The sequence below is a fragment of the Schistocerca americana genome, chromosome 9 (genome assembly GCF_021461395.2).
Source record: "Schistocerca americana isolate TAMUIC-IGC-003095 chromosome 9, iqSchAmer2.1, whole genome shotgun sequence".
NCBI lineage: Eukaryota > Metazoa > Arthropoda > Insecta > Orthoptera > Acrididae > Schistocerca > Schistocerca americana.
Window position 1 is genome coordinate 59,173,931 of NC_060127.1, and position 23,647 is coordinate 59,197,577.

A 23,647-nucleotide genomic window follows, 5' to 3' on the forward strand; every position below is an offset into this window, starting at 1 on the left:
CTATCTATTGGTTTTATTCTTTGATCTCCTGCAGCTAATCTATCATCTAATTTGGTCCACAGACCACAAAACCTATAGCCAGATGGATGAATTTAAAAAGGTAGTTTATTAATTAAGGTCTTATGTAATCCTTTTCCATAACATTTATTTTGCTGGATGTGTCTATTAAGTTATTAAAAAACTTAATCATATATGGAATTCCTAGAAATCTAAGACAGTGAAGCAGGGGAATGGGACAAGGTTCAAATGGGGTGCTGTATGTGCCACGTAGTTCCTGATTCTGATACACGTATTGTTTGATCCTGAGTTTCCCGTAAAGTGATGATGAGAGTCCCACATGGTCACCCACCTATCAGGTGGTCTTGAGCTTTCTGCCCTTGGCCTGGAGCGCAGAGAGAAGTCTCCTCACTATAAGGTAGGCAGCGGTGCAGCCAATGATGGCGACCACCAGGACGAGTGCGGTGACGTCGAGCAGCCAGCGCTGGAACCAGTGGAGGTCCAGCGAGGCGCAGCGCAGGTGTGGCGCCCCCTGGTGCCTCAGGGCGTACTCCGTCCACCAGACGGCCGACTCCAGGGCTGTCTGCGGCCGGTCCCGGTAGATGGCCGACAGCCGCTTCATGCGGTCTCTGTAACTAAACATGGATACATGTCTTATTACCCACTCCCGACCGAGCTAAGCTGCTCCTCATGTGGAGGTACCATCTCACCATCAAACATAGGAAATCTCATACAGTGACTCTTTTAACGGTTCTGTTATGATGAGTTCCAATAATTTTTCAACAACTATCCTCATTTCATACACTGAAACATATCAAAGGGATACCAACAAGGAAAGGTTCCAGTATTTTATGCAGTACACACCGAAATGGCTGAGCAGTATTCAAAAAGCAACAAGAAAGCTGCATTAGGAGGCAATTAAAAATGAGGCATTTCCTTTATTATGTAAAACCTTTCCGCTATTACCCATTATAAATAGTAAATAGACAAGTCACCCACTTCACCCCGCCCTCCTCCCCTCGTTGGGGTCCTTAAGGAATCCAGGTGTCATATAGAAACAGCTGTGAACGTCAGATTACCTCTCAAATGCGTTAACACGTTACATTTTTGACGTTAAGCACCTGAAACCCTTATGGTTCAAGACATTGTAGTTTTTCGCACAGCACAATGCCTATGATGTCACATCTCCTGAACTATGTGTCGTACAATGTCTGCAAAATGAATAACTACTAGCATTAATTACAATAAATAATAAATTAAAACGTCACGGTTGATGTCAGAGTTAACTGCAGGAACAAGGAACATTTAGCGAGAGATAAAACTGTTTTCTTTTCATTATTTTGTGCGTTGTAAGTAAGAAAACGTTTACAACACGATAGAAATCATGTTTAAAGTTTATCTCAAGTCTCTAAAATCTCTCATTTATCAACCACTGTATGAGTGTAGTCTGGGTAATTTGCAATCTGCTTTAAGAGAACCTTGTCTTTCATTCTGCTCAGTGTTTACAACGTCATATCATCTGAACTAGGCGTGGTAGAATGATATAATTTTTCAAATACATTCACAGGTATATGTGGATACTGACTGGAAAGCATGTTATGGATAGAATTAGTAGTAAAGAAATAATGAAAATAGTGAAAATGTTGTTCCAGATGCAGATGTTTCCTCTCCATCAAAAGCGAACATGAAGTAAGCGGTAAACTTTTTCCATTTCATTACTTTGTTGAATGTCAGCTATAATAAGTTTGTAAACTGTTTGAAATTATGTGTAATGTTTGTTGGAAGTCGCTAATAGGTCTCGTTCTTAAATACTTGATGAATATGGCTTGGGTAATTTGACCACTTGAGTTATGCTGCCTTAAAAACGTATATACAGTTAGTCATACAGCAAGATCCACTTTGGCCCACTTTGTTTACATTTTTGACATCACATGACAGTGATGTCATCATCATCATCAGCATTTATATATGAGGCGCTCAGTGCACAATCGAATCAAATCACATTAAGAAAGTTCTGTGAAAAATAAACATAAAGTGTGTGCTGAATCACTAATAACAGGAACAAGTTTAAAAAAATCTGAATGGTAGAAAATATTCCGTATACTGTCTTTTCATATTAAAGTAGGACTAATTTAACTGCTGTTATATGGTATTTCGAACAGGAAATATAATTTCGGACTTGAGTCTTTTGTGCACAGTATGTATTTTACTTGTAGCTTCCTCTTTATTCCAGAGCTCAGCTTCTATTACCGAAACAGTAAGGAAAACACATATTTGATTATGTAATTATATTCACTGTGTTTGGTTATAACAAATATTTCCGAACAGGAAGTTATGCAACTTGGACTCGAAGGAAAATATATTCACTTCTATCTGCTTGCTTTTGCGAAAGCTGGGGAAGCTCTTGTGGCATTTTCACGTGGAAGGCTCTTGAAAACACTTTCGTTACTGGTCAATGTTTGGTAGAACGAGGGCCCTGAAAAATTTTACGTAAGTATGTCTTGGGATGGCTCGACTTCTTTCTTAAGTCAGCTTCTTAAACTTCCACATCAGGGTTCAGAGACTGCTTAAACATTATGGTAAAGGAACATCCCCTCCCCTCCTCTCCCCCTTATCTCCTGCCACAATTAAAATCAACCAACCAATCAAAAATTCGAGATGGCGGAAATACCCTAATATTTTGCTTTATGCACCATATGTGCTCCATCGAGGTGTAAAAAGAGTGTCAAGTTACATTTTTTCTGAAAGATATTTGCGGCTGTCGTAAAAATTGTGTCAAGTTGCAGCTTAAAAAGGTTATTAGGTTACATTATTCTGAAGGATAACTGCATACTTCTGTCTTAAATCATTCTTCTATTAAAATCATGCATAAAATGGATGCCTGCTTTTATGGCTTCGATACCACGTTTTCTTGTTGCTGTCATTTGCATCACAGATGTGTGGTTCTGGAATTCCAGCCTGAACCGACATTCCCCCGCTTCTGGAACGCCCTTCGCTTTGTTTCGGCGCTGACGGGCTCTCGAGAGCAACATTCAGATCTGCAGTGAGGTTTGCAGCTCTCACTCTCTTATGTGCCGTCACAATCTTCTTCAATGATCGTTTGTCACGATCACTAAAGACACACGTGTTGTGACTCAGCGCCTCTCGTTTTCCCGCTTTCCCTCTATTCGCCACTAATCTCTTCAAACAGCAAGAAATAATATGAATTGAAAGCCGCTTGTCTGACTTTGACGAATAAATACGGCACTGCAACTATTGTGTTGTTCAGAAGTACGATGCATCGTCCTTCCATCCAACACAGACACTGCGGTATCGTATTTATAAACCGAAACCGGGCAAGTGACTCTAAATTAATGTGTCTCCCCTGTACAGACATATACATAATGGATGTAGGAGTTCAGGTTGCAGACACATGGTTTACAACATACGGCAGTTTGAATCTGGCCTTGAGTCGTGCACGGATAGCCTAACGGTGAGGGGACCGCTCGTGATAGGCGGGAAACCCGGGTTCGAGTCCCGAACCGCACAAATTTTCACCGTTACACACCTTATGGTTGCCTGTATTCGCAACTGTGAATACATTTCCCACGTACTTCATTGACTTGTAACTTTTGATCTTGTCTACTGGGACAGCGGTTTCCAAATGTGCTCCTCATGGGATGTAGCGCTAGCAAAAATACCTCATGAGCGGTCTGATGGGGAAGCGGTGAAGATAGCGGATGGAATAGGCAGCACCAGGACGCGAAGCCAGGGCCATGCAACACCAACCATTACGATCCGCGATTGCCCCCCCCCCCCCCCCCAAACCAGAGACCACGATACCACTTCCGGAACGAGCGATTGGCCCAGCTGTTGCAGAGGAGCCCGCAGTGCGGCCTCTATAAAGATACGAAATTGACAAGAACCCGACATGTCGCCTGAAGGTGACGAGTAGGAATCTTGTCGAAACGTTGCCGCAGAACGACGCCTTGACTCGGGTGATAATCGGACAAGACTTCATCATCGAGAATGGCTGGCAGCTGGTGGCCTAGTGGCTCAGTGTCGCCTTGCGCGTCCAGTGAGCAGGTCGTAGTTAACTTCCGGTTGTGCCGCAACGCCGCTTGTGTAGAAACTACTCAGTCTTGTTGGTGTATCGACCGATGTCACACCGTAGTTGCGCAGCGGAGTTGGTTGTCGTTGTCCTCTTGGAGGCGGTGTTTTCTGCCCGAGCCATGGTGTCTCTCGAGTCTCCTAAATCTGTTCCTCGTCGAGCTACTGTTCGTTTCAGTTTTGACAAGAATATGCGTCGTGTTCAACCCGGCTCCTTACCAACGCCTGGTTGGCTGATGTTATCCGTGTTACACATGATCAGGTAGATACTGCTTACTTTCATTCTCATTTGTATGCATTCGTTGTCAAGTTTTATGATCCCCTTCAAGTAGAACGGCTTCTCACTTGGGTTGGTTCTAAAGTGTTGTTTACAAATCGAAATGGTTCCGTTAGTCAAGTCCTCCTTGGAAATGCGACAATAGAGTATACTCGTTTCTTAAAACAGCGTTGCTTCCGTTTGGAGTAATACGGCATATCCGATCGGAACGCTGGTCAGCACAACATCACTTCCAGTGTTATAATGGTATCCGGACTGTAGACATGTGCGTTAAAAAGAATATTCCTTCCCACTGTTTGTGATTACCGGATCCATGTTACGTATGCAGGGCAAGAAGGAACACGTTTTGTCTGTAACAAAAGCGGTCATCTCAGATCCGACTGTCCGCGCCGTACTACTGTTCTGACGTGGTCTTATCAAAAACGTCTTCCTTTAATATTAGTAGACGTAGTGTCATCGCAGTCAGCTGTCAGTCAGTCTCCAGCTCTAAGCGATGTAGGGGCAACATTACCCCCTACTTCTTGCGTATTTACACCGTTACCGGAGCGTCCCAGTGTGGGACGACGGCTCCTGCAGCGCACGTCAAACGCCGGCGGACTGAGGACGGTACAGATTTCGAGGACGCCCCACTCCAGTCTCGGTCTTCTGACACGGTGTTGACAGAGGTAATGGCGGTAATGAATTGTCTACTGAAGTTAACTGTGATTCCAGTATTACCAGACATGATGTCGCTGCTTCTGTTCATGTTCAAATGTGTGTTTGCGCCCCCCCACTTCACTTGTAGAAGCCACGGTTCCCGTGAGTTCAGATGTTCCCGCTGAGACGTTGCCTGCTGGCCAGTCTTAACAGTGTTTCAATGAAATACCACCCCTCCTGCATGCTGAGACGGTGGAACAAAAGGACTCTACGGGTTCTCTTCCTGGTGATCAGGAAATGTCACCTGACACCTGTCTCTTCTCTACCTGATGTTGCTGTCGGTCGTTCTGAGATGTGCTCCCCGATTTCCGATGAATGCAGTGGCGATGGCTCCTCTGTCAAATCGGAGCTTGACGTGCCCCCAACACTTCCACATCAAGAGTGTATATTTCCACGGAGTTGTGTAAAACAGCGTTTTCAACCTGCAAGCGCAGCGGCAAGCCGTAAAAAGAAAAACGAGCATTCCTCAGCTTCCAGTGGGGAGGATTAGAATAATACCTACTTTCCACCGCCTCCGGACGTTGAGGAGAGAAGGGCGTGATGAGTGCATTTTGCTTTGTGTTGTTTCATTGACCTTACATGTGCTAACGGATGCAGGCGTATACATTTATAAGCCTCAATGTTAATAGGGTACGTTCCCACTTACGGCTTGCTGCGTTACGCCAGTGTATTTACGATTCCCAAGCCGATATTGTGTGTTTACAAGAGGTATTATTTGATGTGTTTTGTCTTCCTGGATACTCGATGTTTTTCAATGTCGCGCCTGGAAATTCTACCGGTATGGCTTTGCTTTATCGAGATGGAATCCCGCGGACGGTCTTAGAAACGCTATATGATCGTCGCGGTACAGGATGTAGTTTTTATGACCTCACCTTAATTTTTCTTTACGCTCCGTCTGGATCCGGTCGTTCATCCGATCGCGTGCGGCTGTATACAAGGAGGAGGTTGTTTATTTACTCCCACGGAACCAGCGCAAGATTTTGTTGGTGGTGGGGGGGGGGGGGGGGGGGGGGGAGGAGGAGAGGGCGATTTTAACTGCGTCTTATGTCGTGCAGATCAGGCTCACAATTATGCATATTGTCGGGAAGTTAATGATATGGTGACGTCTTTGCATCTCCGAGATATTTGGGTTTCCAGATATCCTACATTGGTGGGGTTTGCGTTTTTTTTACAGCTACTTCAAGTAGCCGATTGGACCGCTGTTATTTATCTGCCCCCATATGTAGTCAGCTTCTATCGATTGATGTAATTCCTGCCAGTTTCACTGATCACTGTGCTGTTTCAATGACTTTTAACCACGTCTCGCAGCGGGTCCATCTTTCGCGCCCTTTACGGAAGCTGAACACTCTACTTCTCACGGACCACCCTCTGGAAGGCATCATCGCAGACGTATGGCAGACGACAACCCAGTCCCAAGCGCGTTATCCCTCACTTCTAGAATGGTGGGTTACTTTTGCTAAACCCCGGATTCGAAATGCATTCAAGCATTTCAGCGCTGAAAAATTGGCTGAAATAAGGCGGACTAGGGACTTTAATTATGTTGTTCTTCGCGATCTTTACGATGATGGTCGTGATGACCCATTGAGAGTTGTCGACGCCCACCGTGTGAAGGCGAAACTTATACAACTCAAACTTAGGCAAATGGATGGGGTCCGACTGCGTTCCCAGCCTCGTTCAATCGCACAGGAAGAGCTGACCTCTCTCTATCATCTTCTCCGGCTTCACAAGCGATCTCAAAGGACGTGTCTTTCTACCATTCGTTCTCTAGATGGGTGTGAGTGGTCCTCCCAAGCTGATACCATGCACGAACTTTACCAGTACATTTTCGAACTCTATACCGAACTGGATTGAGACGGTCCACCGTCTGTTGACTTTACCTCCTTCCTTGATAGTCTTGTTACGCCAGCTCTCCAGGAAGAGTTTTTCTCTGTATTCCGTCGCGACGATATGCTTGATATTGCGGCTCGTTCTAAAAAAATGGTTCAAATGGCTCTGAGCACTATGGGACTTAACATCTATGGTCATCAGTCCCCTAGAACTTAGAACTACTTAAACCTAACTAACCTAAGGACATCACACAACACCCAGTCATCATGAGGCAGAGAAAATCCCTGAACCCGCCGGGAATCGAACCCGGGAACCCGGGTGCGGGAAGCGAGAACGCTACCGCACGACCACGAGCTGCGAACTACGGCTCGTTCCCCTAACACAAATCGCCTGACTTCAATGGCCTTCCCAAAGAATTTTATATTCGATTATGGCCCCTAATACGAGATACGATCGGGTTCGATTCCCGGCGGGGTCAGGGATTTTCTCTGCCTCGTGATGGCTGGGTGTTGTGTGCTGTCCTTAGGTTAGTTAGGTTTAAGTAGTTCTAAGTTCTAGGGGACTGATGACCATAGATGTTAAGTCCCATAATGCTCAGAGCCATTTGAACCATTTTTGAACGAGATACGACAACTTCCATGTTGAATGAAGTGATCCACGGAGGCCTTCTCCCGCCCAGCTTTAAGGTTGGTAAAACTGTCCTGATCCCCAAAACAGCGGGGACGTTTGCGTGTGGATCAGGTCCGTCCGATAACCCTCTTCAACTATGATTATAAAATAGTAGCGCGAGCGGTAAATAGCCGACTATCGGTATTGTTGGCTACCATCATCGCGAGCCATCAAAGTTGTCTTCCGGGTCGTATTCGCCTGACTCCCGTTGCTGAACGTCGTGATTTAATTTCGATTGCTTCCACCATTCCCGTGCCTGGGGCTTTGCTTTTCATTGATTTGCACCGCGTTCATCGTGGATTCCTTACGCGAGTATTGACGACTGTTGGTTTTAACGATGCTGCACGACGGCTGTTTAGCTCTCTAATTACTGGTATTCGGGCGTCCATTGACGTAAATGGCCATCTTACTTCCCCCATCGCAGGGTGTCAGGGCGTCCTTCCAGGGAGTCCATTATCTGTGTTGCTCTACGTGCTGTTTCTGGAACCTTTATTGCGATCTATAGCTGATCGTTTGGGTGGCTGGTCGCTGTTGGGAAAAAGGTTTAACAGTTCGTGCATATGCTGATGACGTTATGGTTCTTCTCCGTAGGCATGATGGTATACCACTGCTGAAGGAAGTTTTGGATGCCTTTTGTCGTCTCATGGGAGCGCGAGTTAATGACCTGAAATGTCGCTTACTCAGTCTGCGAGGATTTGACGCTGTTGAAATTCCATGGGCTTTGAAGGTCACCCTATATCGATCGTTAGTTGTTATAATTGACAGTTTACCGCTAAAGATGGCTACTGTAAACTGGAAGTCTGTCACGGATAAGATTCAGGGAGCAATCATTGAACACGAGCGTCGCTCTTTCTCACTTCTTCATAAGGTCCGGCCATGGAAACGCATGTGTTAAGTAAGGCTTATTTTATTGCACAAATCTTTCCACTTCCTGCGATGATGTACCGCAAATTTCAAAGTTTAACTGGCAGGTTTATATGACGCAACTCTATATTTCGCATGCATTATGGGGTCATGGCGCGCCCCCGTCTGCTAGGAGGTTTGGGCCTCCCTGACATTCGGGTTAAGGCTTCTGACTTATTCATCCGTGGCACCGTTTTAACATCACTTACAGCTCGCCTTCATGACTGTATCGGACCGGCGAGTTTAACACCTCCAGTAGATATTGGTAGGATTAGTTATAAACTACGGCACGTTAAGGATTTCTTTCTTGAAGTCAGTTATTTAGGAGTAGATATCCTATCCCAAGAGAATCTCTCCCTAAAAATGCTGTTAAGTCGCTGGCCAATTCCACATTCCCTCTGTGGAAGCCCTGTCGTTAGAAAGGAAATGGAAGATTGTTTGGTCTAAAGTTAGCCTCCCGATTTTCCCGATGGAAGTGGCGTTCTCGTGGTACCAAGTTGTTCATGATATTGTACCTACCAACGTGCGACTTTTTCGTATTGGCCTCAATGTGACGGATCAAATGGTTCAAATGGATCTGAGCACTATGTGACTTAACGTATGAGGTCATCAGTCCCCTAGAACTTAGAACTACTTAAACCTAACTAACTTAAGGACATCACTCACAGCCGTGCCCGAGGCAGGATTCGAGCCTGCGACCATAGAGGCCGCGCGGTTCCAGACTGTAGCGCCTAGAACCGCACGGTCACCCCGGGCGGCGTGAAGGATCGCTGCAATCGTTGCCATGAAACTGATACATTGTATCATCCATTGACCTCCTGTGGTCATGGCCATTGGAGATGGCTTCGTCGACAACTGGCTTTTCTCCTCAGGACGTCGGAGGCGGCTATCTCGGGGGAGATTCTCATGCGTCCCGATTCATCCTTCTTTCCTCGATCGAAGAACAATACCATCATGTGGCTTGTTTGACTTTATGTCCACTACATGATGGTGAGTGGATATGACGCAGATCCGTGTGCCCTTTTCCAATATATGGCCACAGCCCATTGGACGAGGCTCAGGATGCCAAGTTATCGTGAGCTTTTTTCTAGTATGCTGTGTCTTTGTTTTTCATCGACAAGGAGTTGGATGAGTTGTAATCCCCCCCCCCCTTTTTTTGTGGACACTCTTGTTTGGATTTAAATGTTACACGATGTAGAAGTGACGGCGGAAAGAAGGTGCTGGCACGTTAAAATTAAAGCCATATTCGTTCATACTTTCTCATTTAACCCTTTTGTTTTTGTCGAAATGACTTCTTTTGTTTTATTTTAAATTGATTGCCTTAAATAAGTGCTTTCGAGGAAAAAAATATGATTGGCGTTTGTGCAGTGCACGAGAGTCGTGGGCGAGGCAAAGGCTCTAATCCTGCTATAACTAACTTTTTAATTTATATTTTTTGCTTCACTGGTCACATTATTTGAAAAAAAAAGTGGCTAGCGTTGCTGCCTCTGGATCACGGGGTCGCGGGTTCGATTCCCGGCCGGATCGGGTATTTAATAAAAAAAGGTGATGCAGGGATTGGCACATTTGCCTAGTAAGGAGGAAACTCAGATTCAAGTCCTGACCATGGTACAAATTTTGATTCATTGCTTCAGTCTCTATCTTTATCGAAGACAAACTAGTTGTTAGACCGTTTCTGAATACGTATTAAACATTAAAATAAATTTACAGCACTCTTTGCAGTAGGTTTATCATGTATAAATAGAACAAAATGCACTGCTAACCGATCAGTCGTTATCCACAGTACTACACGAATATAAGTCACAGTTCAACGTTACTACCATATATCGAGAAAATATCTAGATAGATTTACTTCAGATTTTTACACCATACGCTGATAAACGTTCGGGTGGACATAGGTTATAAATATATGGGAAAGCTTTTTAGCAAAAATCTTGGAAACTTCTTGAGCAATTTACTTCAGCTTTTTACACAATTAATAAACGATTGGAGAGACATAGGTAGCATATTTGTAATATATACAGACACACACACACACACACACACACACACACACATATACACACATACACACACACACACACACACACACACACACACACACACACACACACACAGCAAAGGCTCTAATCCTGCTATAACTATAACACACACGCACACACACACACACATGCACACACTTACAAATGAAGACGGTCACAGTTTAATGGTGTTATCAAAAATTTTCTAAAGTTCTTGACCAATTAAAAAGAAAAGTGGCTAGCGTTGATGCCTCTGGATCACGGGGTTCCTGGTTCGATTCCCGGCCGGGTTGGAGATTTGCTGTGCCTGGGATGGGTGTTTGTGTGATCCTTATCATTTTATCATCATCATCATTCGTGACAGTGGCAAAACTGGACTGTGAAAAAATTGGGCCTTTGTATGGGCGCTGATTACCGCGAGTTGGGCGCCTCACAAACTAAACATCACGATCATCGAAAATCGCCGAGGTAGCCTGCGTTTCCATACATCCAGATGTTGTTTCCAGGCTACGTTGTAATGAAGACCACCACAGTTCATCCTACCAGCCCGCTGATTGACGCACACTGTCTTTTCCCATGCGTCAACTGCCTCGCTTTGTGGGGGCCGGTCACGTTTGGCGCTATAGTCAAGCTGGCATCACGGGTCACGTTGACGTCCAGGTTTGAGTGGACGTAACAACTTCCCGACCTTGATATGAGGGGAGAGATTGGAGAGAGCCGCGTAAACGGAGTGTGAAGAGTGACTGCCCTGCACACACACACACACACACACACACACACACACACACACACACGAACAGAATAACAGCTTCCATCCACTTGAATAATGAGAAATTCGTCTCATTAATAAAAAAGGAGCGTCTCGGTGTGTAATATTGTTCAGGCAATTATAGTAATCTGATGAGCAAATCAGGAGGTCTGATAGTACAAGAGCAGCCTGAACCAAGTGTTCGGGTTGGAGTCAGCCTCAGAATGGTACCTTACCTGGGATCGATGAGCACTTGAGTCAGCGCCTTGAGCACAGACTCCTTGGTGAGGTTCAGACTGTCCAACTGTAGCGCCCCGCCGCGCGCCACAACCCTTCGCAGGTTGACGTACTGGTCCGCGAAGAAGGGCACGCCCACCACCGGCACCCCGTGCTGCACCGCCTCAGACGTGCTCAGCATGCCGCCGTGGCTGACGAACGCCTTCACGTTGGGGTGCGCTGCAAACAGTGGGCGCAAGGAGGGCGGCCGTGAAAACCACGCGCTGTGGGGTCCCGGAAACCAGAGTTTCGAGATACTACAATGATATATCACATCCAGTGTTCCTAATTTCTGTCTTATATGACTCGTTTTTGGACAAGTAATCGTCTTTGGGGCTACATCAGCAGTTTTAAAAAAAATGGTTTAGTGCACAGAGGATTACTTATGGATAGGGCAATGAGCGATTTCCAGAGGGAAGTTCAGTCATAGGATTATTACCACCAGAAACGAACCGAACCAATGGCTGTCCCTGTCTTCGTCGATTGCTGCGAATCTCTGGCTGACAAAAAAAAAGAAAAAAAAAGGAATGAAAAGAAAAGCACAATTAAGATTTGTAATATGAGGGGCCTTCAATAACTAATGCAACACCTTTTTTGTTTTGGACAATTTCGGTAGAAAAAATGCAGAGTTTTTTGTGGGATGTCATGGAGTATTCCGCTTCATCCACTACAGTTTCATCAAGTTCCGATATGTCGCGGCGCTATGCATTGTCAGCCTCGAAAATAGCTTGTGTAAAGGAGATGCGTTCCAGGCACAGAGTTGTCATTGAGTTTCTTTTGGTAGAAAACTAGAGGACCGCCGATATTCTTAGGTGCCTGAAAGTGTCTACGGAGACCTAGCAGTAAACAAAAGCACGGTGAGTCGTTGAGCGAAGCGTCCGTCATCATCGCAAAACGTGGCGCAAACCTGTCTGTTCTCCAGCGTGCCGACTGGCAGCACACAGCTGTGACTCCTGCAGTGCTGGAACGTGTGGACGCTCTACTTCGAGGTGATCATCGGATCACAATCAAACACCTCGCTGCAGAATTGGACGTCTGGGTTCCTCGCCGCCAAATACACACATCAAAAAATGTTTTGTAACACCCCGTTCCCAGAACTCCTGAAGATAGACGTTGACTATGCATATTGTATCACTGACACAGTCCCTTTGACTGTTCAGAGATGTCACTAAACCTATCCAAAGATGTGAACAACCATGCATGAGTAGTGCCTATTTGACGGAGGGGGTCGGACAGCCAATCAGTTCCAGTCATTCCACCAAGAAAGAGGTACACGGCTTGTGTTGTCTGTAGTTCAACCATGCCTAGACAGTCAACACTGCGTTTTGATCGCGTCCGCATTGTTACTTTGTGCCATGAAGGGCTCCGAACAAAGAAAGTGTCCAGCCGTCTAGGAGTGAACCAAAGCGTCAACGGACAGTGAGTGACTTGGAGTGACAAATCGCGCTGTATTCCCTGTGGCAATCCGAAAGCAGCGTTTGTTTTGGCAAATTCCTGGGGAATGTTGTGTTCCAGCTTGTGAAGCGGCAATGATGAAGCACAGAGAAGACGTTGTTCAGGTATGCGGTTGTTTTCTGAAGGTTAGGGTGGGGGTACCCTTCTTGGGAGTAAGAAAACGCTAAATGCGGTAAAAGATGAACATGTTGTGCAGAATTGTGTACTGAGAACACCAGAGGAGCGGTTTGGAGACGTGGTTGTATCAGGATCACAATGCACTCTGTCATAATGCTGCATCTGTGAGGTAATGGTCTGCAGGCAAGAACATTCCTGAACTGGACTGTCAAGGTCATTTGAAATGAGCTAGAACGTCGACTTCGCTTCAGAGTCCACCCTCACTACCTTCTGTGGTCTCTTCTAGTAATGATGAATGGCCTGTGATTCTACAGACACTGACACGTCACTGAAAGTCTCCCTGGCACAGTTAAAGTCGTCATGAGGGTGAAGTGTGGACACATCCCATATTAATGTCCATTAATAGGTGTCCGGGTACTTTGGGTCAGATAGTGCACCTGCACACCGTTTGTACACTCTTTTGGCCGAACTGAGGGCATTATCAATTTTAGCTGCAATGTTACCACAGTATTGGTGTGTTATCAAATCCTCCTAGGTCCTCTCTAGAGTGCTGTCCCTCTCCTATGTCTACACCCATTACTATTCTGATTCCGTACAACCGAGCGGCACAAAGAAAAGACTTCACTCCCATTAGCCATGTCATGGTTGGTGGACCACTTCACCGCCAGGTACCAGCTCTGCACCGACAGTACCCTCAAATGAACACTTTTCTCTTTCAACGGAGTGAATAATATTTTGTCCGGTGAGTGTATTTGCTTGTTGTCGTGTAAGCACGTTAAAGCGTAGTACGAAAAGTTCTCAAATAATATATCTTACCGAGAATATCGTTCTGGGGAGCCCACTTGATGATCTTGACGTTGGGCGGCTGCCCTGGCAGGGAGTCTGACTCCCACTTCCAGAGCACCTTCTGGGGCAGCTCCCGGAAGGCCTCCAGGAAGGCTCGCAGCTGGTTCTCCCCCAACTCGTCGCTTCGCACATTCGTGCCCAAGCACATGTATATGACGCCCTGGGGAGCAGAGTCCAGGTAACCTTGTAGGTCCTAGAGGGTAGGAACGCACAAAAATGAGGATGGCCCTTCACCTGTAGTTATCAACAAAGAAGTTTGTTGTAAAGAACTTACATAATTACAATTCACTTCCAAAGTATCGGTACATTCCCAAATAGGTTATATCGGAATATCGAATTCATTGACATTACACAGTAATGTAAACGTTGTCATAGTTACAATTAATATAATTTGTACACTCCTGGAAATGGAAAAAAGAACACATTGACACCGGTGTGTCAGACCCACCATACTTGCTCCGGACACTGCGAGAGGGCTGTACAAGCAATGATCACACGCACGGCACAGCGGACACACCAGGAACCGCGGTGTTGGCCGTCGCATGGCGCTAGCTGCGCAGCATTTGTGCACCGCCGCCGTCAGTGTCAGCCAGTTTGCCGTGGCATACGGAGCTCCATCGCAGTCTTTAACACTGGTAGCATGCCGCGACAGCGTGGACGTGAACCGTATGTGCAGTTGACGGACTTTGAGCGAGGGCGTATAGTGGGCATGCGGGAGGCCGGGTGGACGTACCGCCGAATTGCTCAACACGTGGGGCGTGAGGTCTCCACAGTACATCGATGTTGTCGCCAGTGGTCGGCGGAAAGTGCACGTGCCCGTCGACCTGGGACCGGACCGCAGCGACGCACGGATGCACGCCAAGACCGTAGGATCCTACGCAGTGCCGTAGGGGACCGCACCGCCACTTCCCAGCAAATTAGGGACACTGTTGCTCCTGAGGTATCGGCGAGGACCATTCGCAACCGTCTCCATGAAGCTGGGCTACGGTCCCGCACACCGTTAGGCCGTCTTCCGCTCACGCCCCAACATCGTGCAGCCCGCCTCCAGTGGTGTCGCGACAGGCGTGAATGGAGGGACGAATGGAGACGTGTCGTCTTCAGCGATGAGAGTCGCTTCTGCCTTGGTGCCAATGATGGTCGTATGCGTGTTTGGCGCCGTGCAGGTGAGCGCCACAATCAGGACTGCATACGACCGAGGCACACAGGGCCAACACCCGGCATCATGGTGTGGGGAGCGATCTCCTACACTGGCCGTACACCACTGGTGATCGTCGATGGGACACTGAATAGTGCACGGTACATCCAAACCGTCATCGAACCCATCGTTCTACCATTCCTAGACCGGCAAGGGAACTTGCTGTTCTAACAGGACAATGCACGTCCGCATGTATCCTGGTGCCACCCAACGTGCTCTAGAAGGTGTAAGTCAACTACCCTGGCCAGCAAGATCTCCGGATCTGTCCCCCATTGAGCATGTTTGGGACTGGATGAAGCGTCGTCTCACGCGGTCTGCACGTCCAGCACGAACGCTGGTCCAACTGAGGCGCCAGGTGGACATGGCATGGCAAGCCGTTCCACAGGACTACATCCAGCATCTCTACGATCGTCTCCATGGGAGAATAGCAGGCTGCATTGCTGCGAAAGGTGGATATACACTGTACTAGTGCCGACATTGTGCATGCTCTGTTGCCTGTGTCTATGTGCCTGTGGTTCTGTCAGTGTGATCATGTGATGTATCTGACCCCAGGAATGCGTCAATAAAGCTTCCCTTTCCTGGGACAATGAATTCACGGTGTTCTTATTTCAATTTCCAGGAGTGTATTTTATGCAGATCTAAGAATTTTTAATACATGTGTGAAAAAGAAGAAGTGAACACATTTTCTCCATTCAACTAGTGGTTATGACGCGACTGTTGTAATAAACACCATACGATATCTCAACTAAGCCAATGCATAGATATTTCTTAGCAAAGCTAAAGGACAAGTACAGGGTGTCCAATGAGGTATGGTCAATATCGCGAACACTCGAACCAAAGAAGTCTAGTTAACATGGGTGGTGAAATACGTACCTTAGCGCTACGATAACTTCTTTTTCTTCGACTACACCCACGAACTCTCTTCTACTGAAATCTCGTTGCTCTCCGTATTTCGGAAGGATGTAGCAGGGACCAAATTAAGAAAAACTGTATACTAAACCTGGGCTCTAAAATATATACCTTAAGAGCTTTGAGGGCTTGTTCAGTAGAAGAGAAGTGTTTCACAGCACAGAAGATGAAAAAGAACTCATAGCTCTTAAGGTATTCGTTTTGTAGCTCATATTTACCAGAATTTATGCTTCTAATGACTGTCCCTGACATATCCGTGATTATTGACCAATCCTCCTGGGACTCCCTGTAGAATAAGCAGCATGCGTCATTACATTACGACACAGAACCAACAATGACAGCACTAGAAATTCCAATTTATTTCTTCCAGTGACTTTAGAAACATCAGTCAGAGATAATGATTGAATTCTGATAGGTACTGCCAGTGACATCAAGCTATGAATGTAGGATACTACCTACAGGGCATGAAACAGAAACCATAAAGATGAGTTTTCTTTTTTCTGGACAGGAAGAGAATTGAACATAGTTTTGTGGACTGGCAAGACAGCCAATCCAATAGGACGGGAGGCCGAAGGGCACGCGTTTAAGCTCACGCAGGCTGGCGTGAGGTCTGGAACAGTTAAAGGAGTTGAGTCTAGTAAAAAAAGTGCGGAGCTTCTGGAATACTTAACTTTAATCCATAATTGGTGAACATCGGTCTGACGGTACACGCATCACAAGATAAATAGCAAATGATAATGGCGCCTTGCTAGGTCGTAGCAAATGACGTAGCTGAAGGCTATGCTAACTATCGTCTCGGCAAATGAGAGCGTAATTTGTCAGTGAACCATCGCTAGCAAAGTCGGCTGTACATTGGGGCGAGTGCTAGGACGTCTCTCTAGACCTGCCGTGTGGCGGCGCTCGGTCTGCAATCACTGATAGTGGCGACACGCGGGTCCGACGTATACTACCGGACCGCGGCCGATTTAAAGGCTACCACCTAGCAAGTGTGGTGTCTGGCGGTGACACCACACATAGCACACTAGAAGCAAAGAATTAAACATCAAAGAGCAAACAGGAGAAGTGTAGAAACAAAAGTCAAAAGATAATTCACAAGAATAGATGGCAGCAGAATGAGACACGGCTGACTTTTTAAGTAGACAAAGAGCTTACTGAAAAGAAACAGAATATGTTTTAATCCACGATGATATTGCTGATATTGACAGCGTATTTTAGAGAGAAACTGTTATACTTAAGTGTGGAAGCTGAAATGATGGTAAAAAACATGGTAGCACTAGGTGCTATGTTGTCTGTAGAGACGTATGACAGACAGAAATTGTGTGCCCTGAGGATGCATGATCCTAAACTGAGTGGCCGAAAGTGACTGGAAGGACTGTCCCATTTGAAGAGGTACTGAGCGTGACGTGCCAATGTTGTGGCTAGATGCGTGGTGTGGGGAAGTGTAGACACGTACCGTAGCAGTCTGTTAGTTGCAGACACGTGACACGTGAGGGCAGCACGTCCCAAGACAACCGACCTTGAACGTGAGGTAGTAATCGATAGGAAACATGTGCGTGATAGCAGCTCAGAGATTTCACGATAGCTTGTTTCCCGAGGTCGCAAGTGTCTAGGACGCATCATCGGTATGGTTCCACGCGAATAAACCGCTGCACACGGCGAACACAAGCGTCTGACGAATGGACATCGTGTCGCCTACGAAGAGAGAGACATGGAGATGAAATGCTACTACGTTGGCACTAACTGAGGGTGATAGTGGTGAAATGAAACTTCCAGGCAGATTAAAACTGTGTGCTGGATCGAGACTCGAACTCTGGACTTTTGCCGCTCGCGGGCAAGTCCTCTACCATCTGAGATGACCCAAGCACGACTAACGGCCCGTCATCACAGATTCAGTTCTGCCACACCTCGTCTTTTACCTTTCAAACTTCACAGAAGAACTAGCAAGTTTGGAAGGTAGGAGACGAGGTACTAGCAGAAGTGGAACTGTAACGATGGGTCCTGAGTCGTGCTTGCATTATCTCAGATGGTAGAGGACTTGCCCGCAGAAGCCACAGGTCCCAAGATCTCCGTCCGGCAAACAGTTTTAATCTGCCACGAAGTTTCATATCAGTGCAGAGCCCGCCTCAGAGTGAATATTTCATTCTGGATCGAAGTAGTGTGCTCAGGAAGTATATTGAAATCAATTCTGGCGCCAAGATCCAATGGCCAATAGGTCTGTATTCAAAATAAAATGAGTTTTCTCACAGAAAGCATAAATTACATCCAGAAATGATCGTTAAAACTGAGACATCTTCTTATGCATGGCTCACGAGGATATCTTTTTTATCCCCTTGTAGTATGTGTGTGGTGCCTTCAAAACAGACAATCTGCTGTCTGCAGTTTACAAAAAAAAAGTGTTCAAGTTTAAAACTGATTGCACCTCTAGCATCACAAAGTTAGAGACAACTGCTGCAACAAATATACAGCAAATAATGTGACTGTCTGTCTTAAAGGAAACCAAGTAATACACTTTTTACGATTACATTATGTGAATAATGTGCTACCAATGCCAACATGGGCTATAATTCAAGTCAAATCATGTTAATTTTTCATTTTATTACATTAATTTACTTACTTGCGCGAGATATCGCTTCTATTTAGAAAATAAATTCGAAGTCGGTTCCATGTACGTGCAGTATGGTCCTCCGCCTCGAAATTTATCACCCCACTTTCGTGGAAAACTCTGTACTCATTTCTCAGTAAATAAAACTTTTGAAGGTATCAACCTGCGGTCCAGATCGCAAAAAATACCTCCCGTCAGTAATGTACACTAGCATGCAGTCTAGAACCAATTACAAGGCAAATCTTTACGGTCTTAAACAAGTGTTTTCAGTCACGGTTTCATTATTTCTTTAGAGCCACAGAAGTTCTAAATCATTGTTTTTTCTTTTGAGTCATCAGTCTTCTAACTGGTTTGATGATGCCCGGCATGAATTCCTCTCCTGTGCCAACCTCTTCGTCTCAGAGTAGCACTTGCAACCTGCGTCCTCAGTTATTTGCTGGATGCATTCTGATCTCTGTCTTCCTATACAGTTTTTGCCCTCTGCAGCTCCCTCTAGTAGCATGGAACCCACTCCTTGACGTCTTAACAGATATCCTATCATCCTGTCTGTTGTCCTTGTCATTGTTTTCCACATATTCCTTTCCTCTTAGATTCTGCGCAGAAACTCCCCTTTCCTTACCCTATCAGTCCATCTAATTTTCAACATTCGTCTCTAGCTCGACATTTCAAATGTTTCGATTCTCTTCCGTTCTGGTTTTCCCACAGTCTATGTTTCATTACCATACAATGCTGTACTCCAGACGTACACTCTCAGAAATTTCTTCCTCAAATTAAGGCCTATGTCTCACACCAGTAGATCTATCTGCCAGGAATGGCCTTTCTGCCATTGCTAGTGTGCTTTTGAAGTCCCCCTTCCTCCGTCCGTCATGGCTTACTTTGCTGCCTAGGTAAGAGAATTGTTTTCTTCGTGACCATCAATCCTAAGAAGTTCCTCGCTGTTATAATTTCTGCTACTTCTCATTACTTCCGTCTTTCTTTGATACACTCTCAGTCCACATTCTTTACTCATTAGACTGCTCATTCCACTCAGCAGATCATGTAATTATTCCTCACTATCACCCAAAATAGCAACGTCATCAGCGAATCTTATCATTGATATTCTTTCATCTTGAATTTCATTCCACTCTTGGACCTTTCTTTTGTTCCCATCGTTGCTTCTTCGACGTACAGATTGAACACTAGTGACGGAAGATTACATTTCTGTCTTACACCCTTTTTAATCAGAGCACTTCCTTCTTGGTCGTCCACTCTTATTATTCCCTCTTGGCTCTTGAACATATTGTGTATTACCCGTCTCTCCGCCGGCCGGTGTGGCCGAGCGGTTTTAGGCGCTACAGTCTGGAAGCGAGTGACCGCTACGGTCGCAGGTTCGAATCCTACATCGGGTGTGGATGTGTGTGATGTTCTTAGGTTAGTTAGGTTTAAGTAGTTCTAAGTTCTAGGGGACTGATGACCTCAGAAGTTAAGTCCCATAGTGCTCAGAGCCATTTGAACCCGCCTATCCCTACAGATTACCCATATTTTACTCAGAATCTCGAACATCTAGCACCATTTGGCATTGTGGAACGATTTTTCCAGACCGTCAAGTCCTATGAACGTGTCTTGATTTTCCTTTAGTCTTCCTTCCATTATCAACCGCAACGTCAGAATTGCCTCTCTTGTGCATTTACCTTTTCTAAAGCCAAACTGATCGTCATCTAACACCCCTTCAGTATTCTTTCCCATTCTGCTGCATATTATTCTTGTCAGCAGCTGGGATGGATCAGCTGTTAAGCTGCTTGTGCGCTAATTCACACACCTGTCAACTCTTACAGTCCAACTTCTGTAATGGCTCTTTTTAGAGACGCCCTTTCCTCTTCAACTGCACTATCTACTGAAACATTTCTTATTGCTGTATCTATAGCCTTAGAGAAGCTCAAGCTTATCTCCTCATTCCTTAGTGCTTCTGCATCCCACTTCTCTATGTGTTGTTGTGTGTTCATGCTGGCCAATCTCTTAAACTTAAGATTACTCTTCATTACATAGTAGTCTGAGTCTATATCTGCTCCTGGATACCCCTTCCAATCCAGTATCGGATTTCGCAATCTCTGACCATTTTTAATATAACTGAAATCTCCACGTATCACCGGCCTGTTCCAGGTATACCTTCTCCTCTTGTGATTCTTGAACAGAGTACTCGCTGCTACTAGCTGAAATTTATTACAAACTCAGTTAGTCTTTCTCCTCATTCCTTGCTCCAAGCCCATATTAATCTGTAACCTTTTTTTCTACTCCATCCCCTTCCACTGCATTCCAGACCCCATGACTATTAGATTTTCATCTCCTTTTACATACTGTATTACCCGATTAGTATCCTCATCTACACTACTGACCATTAAAATTGCTACACCAAGAAGAAATGTAAATGATAAATGGGTATTCATTGGACAAATATATTATACTAGAACTGACACGTGATTACATTTTCACGCAATTTGGGTGCATAGGTCCTGAGAAATCAGTACCCAGAACAACCACCTCTGGCCGTAATAACGGCCTTGATACTCCTGGTCATTGAGTCAAACAGAGCTTGGATGGCGTGTACAGGTACAGCTGCCCATGCATCTTCAATACGATACCACAGTTCATCAAGAGAAGATTGTGACGAGCCAGTTGCTCGGCCACCATTGACCAGACGTTTTCAATTGGTGAAATATCTGGAGAATGTGCTGGCCAGGGCAGCAGTCGAACACTTTCTGTATCCAGAAAGGCCCGTACAGGACCTGGAACATGCGGTCGTGCATTATCCTGCTCAAATGTAGGGAACACCATCGCAGGCGCTCCTGTCTGTGATGCAGCGTCAAGTGTAACCGCAGACATGGTCTCCGAGCTGATAGTCTATGCTGCTGCAAACGTCGTCGAACTGTTCGTGCAGATGGTTGTTGTCTTGCAATCGTCCCCATCTGTTGACTCAGGGAGTGAGACGTGACTGCACGATCCGTTACAGCCATGCCTGTCATCTCGACTGCTAGTGATACAAGGCCGTTGGAATCCAGCACGGCGTTCCGTATTACCCTCCTGAACCCACCGATTCCATATTCGGCAAACTGTCATTGGATCTCGACCAACACAAGCAGCAATGTCGCGATACGATAAACCGAAATAACGATAGTCTACAATTCGACCTTTATGAAAGTCTGAAACGTGGTAGTACGCATTTCTCCTCCTTACACGAGGCATCACAACAACGTTTCACCAGGCAACGCCGGTCAACTGGTGTTTGTGTATGAGAAATCGGTTTTAAACTTTCCTCATGTCAGCACGTTGTAGGCGTCGCCACCGGCGCCAGCCTTGTGTGAATGCTCTGAAAAGCTAATCATTTGCATATCACAGCATCTTCTTCCTGTCGGTTAAATTTCGCGTATGTAGTACGTCATCTTCGTGATGTAGCAAGGTATTTGATAATTATCTGTTGATCATCTCGAAGGAGAGTGTCTGCGCGTCCCAACACTGCAGAAGTCACAGCCGTGTGCGACTAGCCGAGACGCGACCGATGGGACAGGTATGCACGATCTTCTTGCGATGATAACAGACGCCATGTCCAACGACTCACCCTGCTTTTGTTCACTGTCAGGTCTTTGTGGCCATTCTGCCAGCACCTATGAATATTTGCGACCCTCTGGTTTTCCGCCAAAAGAAACTCCATGACAGGTCTTCGTTTGGGAAGTACCTGCCTTACAGACACCATTTTACAGGCTATGTAGATCGCCGCCACCTATCGAATCTTCATGGCAGTGCGCGGACTGGAGCCGGAATATTTCACGATGTCCCACAACAAATTCAGCATTTTTTTTCAACAGAAATCAGCCGAGGAAAAAGTGCTGCATTACTTATTGATCGCCCCTCGTATATTGCGATGTTGCCTTACCTTTGGGAGTGGTTGAGGTGGTCTGATCTGCATACCACCCACTGGTACGACGGCCGGGACATGAGGCTGAGGGTAGTGTGTACCCAGGTACGCGTTCACCAAAACTAAACTCATGTTCTTCTCGATCTCGCTGGGCAGTGGTACAGACTCACCGAAGAACTGACGGCTGATTCGATCTTGCATTGGCATGTACACGTAATTCCGACAGTACCAGACGAACATGTCGAGCAGGAAATTCGTCAGTCTCTGCAGAAACGTCATGTGGTAGGAGTAGGGCAGGTTGAAGGTGTTCACAAAGGACGGGTTCTGATAGTTTCCCACCAGGTCGTTAGCCCAGGGAGGGATGCCATACGCTGTGATACGGACAATTGGAGGGTTTCCGAATTTGGATACGAATGGAAGAAGGCACTCCTGCACCATAACTTCGGCGATTATCAAGTCGAAGGTCTCGTTTTCGGTCAGCTTCATCAACTGGCGCGCACCGTCTGATTTCAGGGCCTTGTCGCAATTCGCTAGACCCCACTCGAAGAACTCGACCACTTCCTGAGAGTAGCTGAGGTGAGGGACGACCTCGTAGCTGTACTCTTCCTCGTACGCCCCGTCCAACACGATGTCCCTGTGGTTGGGCACGGGACGGTCCTCGGGGTCTGGGCTGAAGACGGTAACGTAGTGCCCCCTGGCTGCCAGCTCCAGCATGAGGGCGCGGTTGAAGATGTGGTGGCTGCGAGAAGGCGTGCTCAGCAGGCCCAGGATCCTCGCCGAGTCGCAGGGACTGGCCGACAGCAGCAGCAGTGGCAGCAGCAACGAAGGGATCCAGACGAGGCTTTCACTCATTCTGAAACCGTGAGACCAAACCAACAGTCACAGCTGTCTATCTACAGAGGCCAGGCAAGTAAATATCCTCATCTGTAAAATGAGACGAAAGATGTGTGGCCTGAGATGGAGACTTCACCGCGGTGACGTATACTATCTGATCACCCTCCAAGAACTGAGGAATTGGTGACTAGGGGTCACGATAGGCGTGCAGGCAATATACACTACTGGCCATTAATATTGCTATACCTAGAAGAAATGCAGATGATAAACGGCTATTCATTGGACATATACACTCCT

The 23,647-nt window shown here is 46.1% G+C and overlaps 1 protein-coding gene across 1 annotated transcript; it reads right to left on the reverse strand.

Moving 5' to 3' along the window:
- Positions 1–352: 352 nt before the first annotated feature.
- LOC124550630 (UDP-glycosyltransferase UGT5-like) lies at positions 353–23,368 on the reverse strand. The gene is made up of 4 exons (XM_047125353.1): positions 22,535–23,368; positions 13,892–14,114; positions 11,464–11,683; positions 353–632 (listed from the first exon to the last, which is right to left on the reverse strand). The coding sequence occupies exons 1-4, from the start codon at positions 23,366–23,368 to the stop codon at positions 353–355; spliced, it is 1,557 nt and encodes a 518-aa protein (XP_046981309.1).
- Positions 23,369–23,647: the final 279 nt, after the last annotated feature.

What these genes read in the sequence shown, in the direction of transcription:
- LOC124550630 (XM_047125353.1), bottom strand. Translation starts at nt 23,368, where the DNA reads ATGAGTGAAAGCCTCGTCTGGATCCCTTCGTTGCTGCTGCCACTGCTG. An exon ending in CACCTCAACCACTCCCAAAG is followed by an intron (nt 14,115 to 22,534) that starts GTAAGGCAACAT and finishes CCTACCCTCTAG; the next exon opens with GACCTACAAGGTTACCTGGA. An exon ending in TCCCCAGAACGATATTCTCG is followed by an intron (nt 11,684 to 13,891) that starts GTAAGATATATT and finishes CACTGTTTGCAG; the next exon opens with CGCACCCCAACGTGAAGGCG.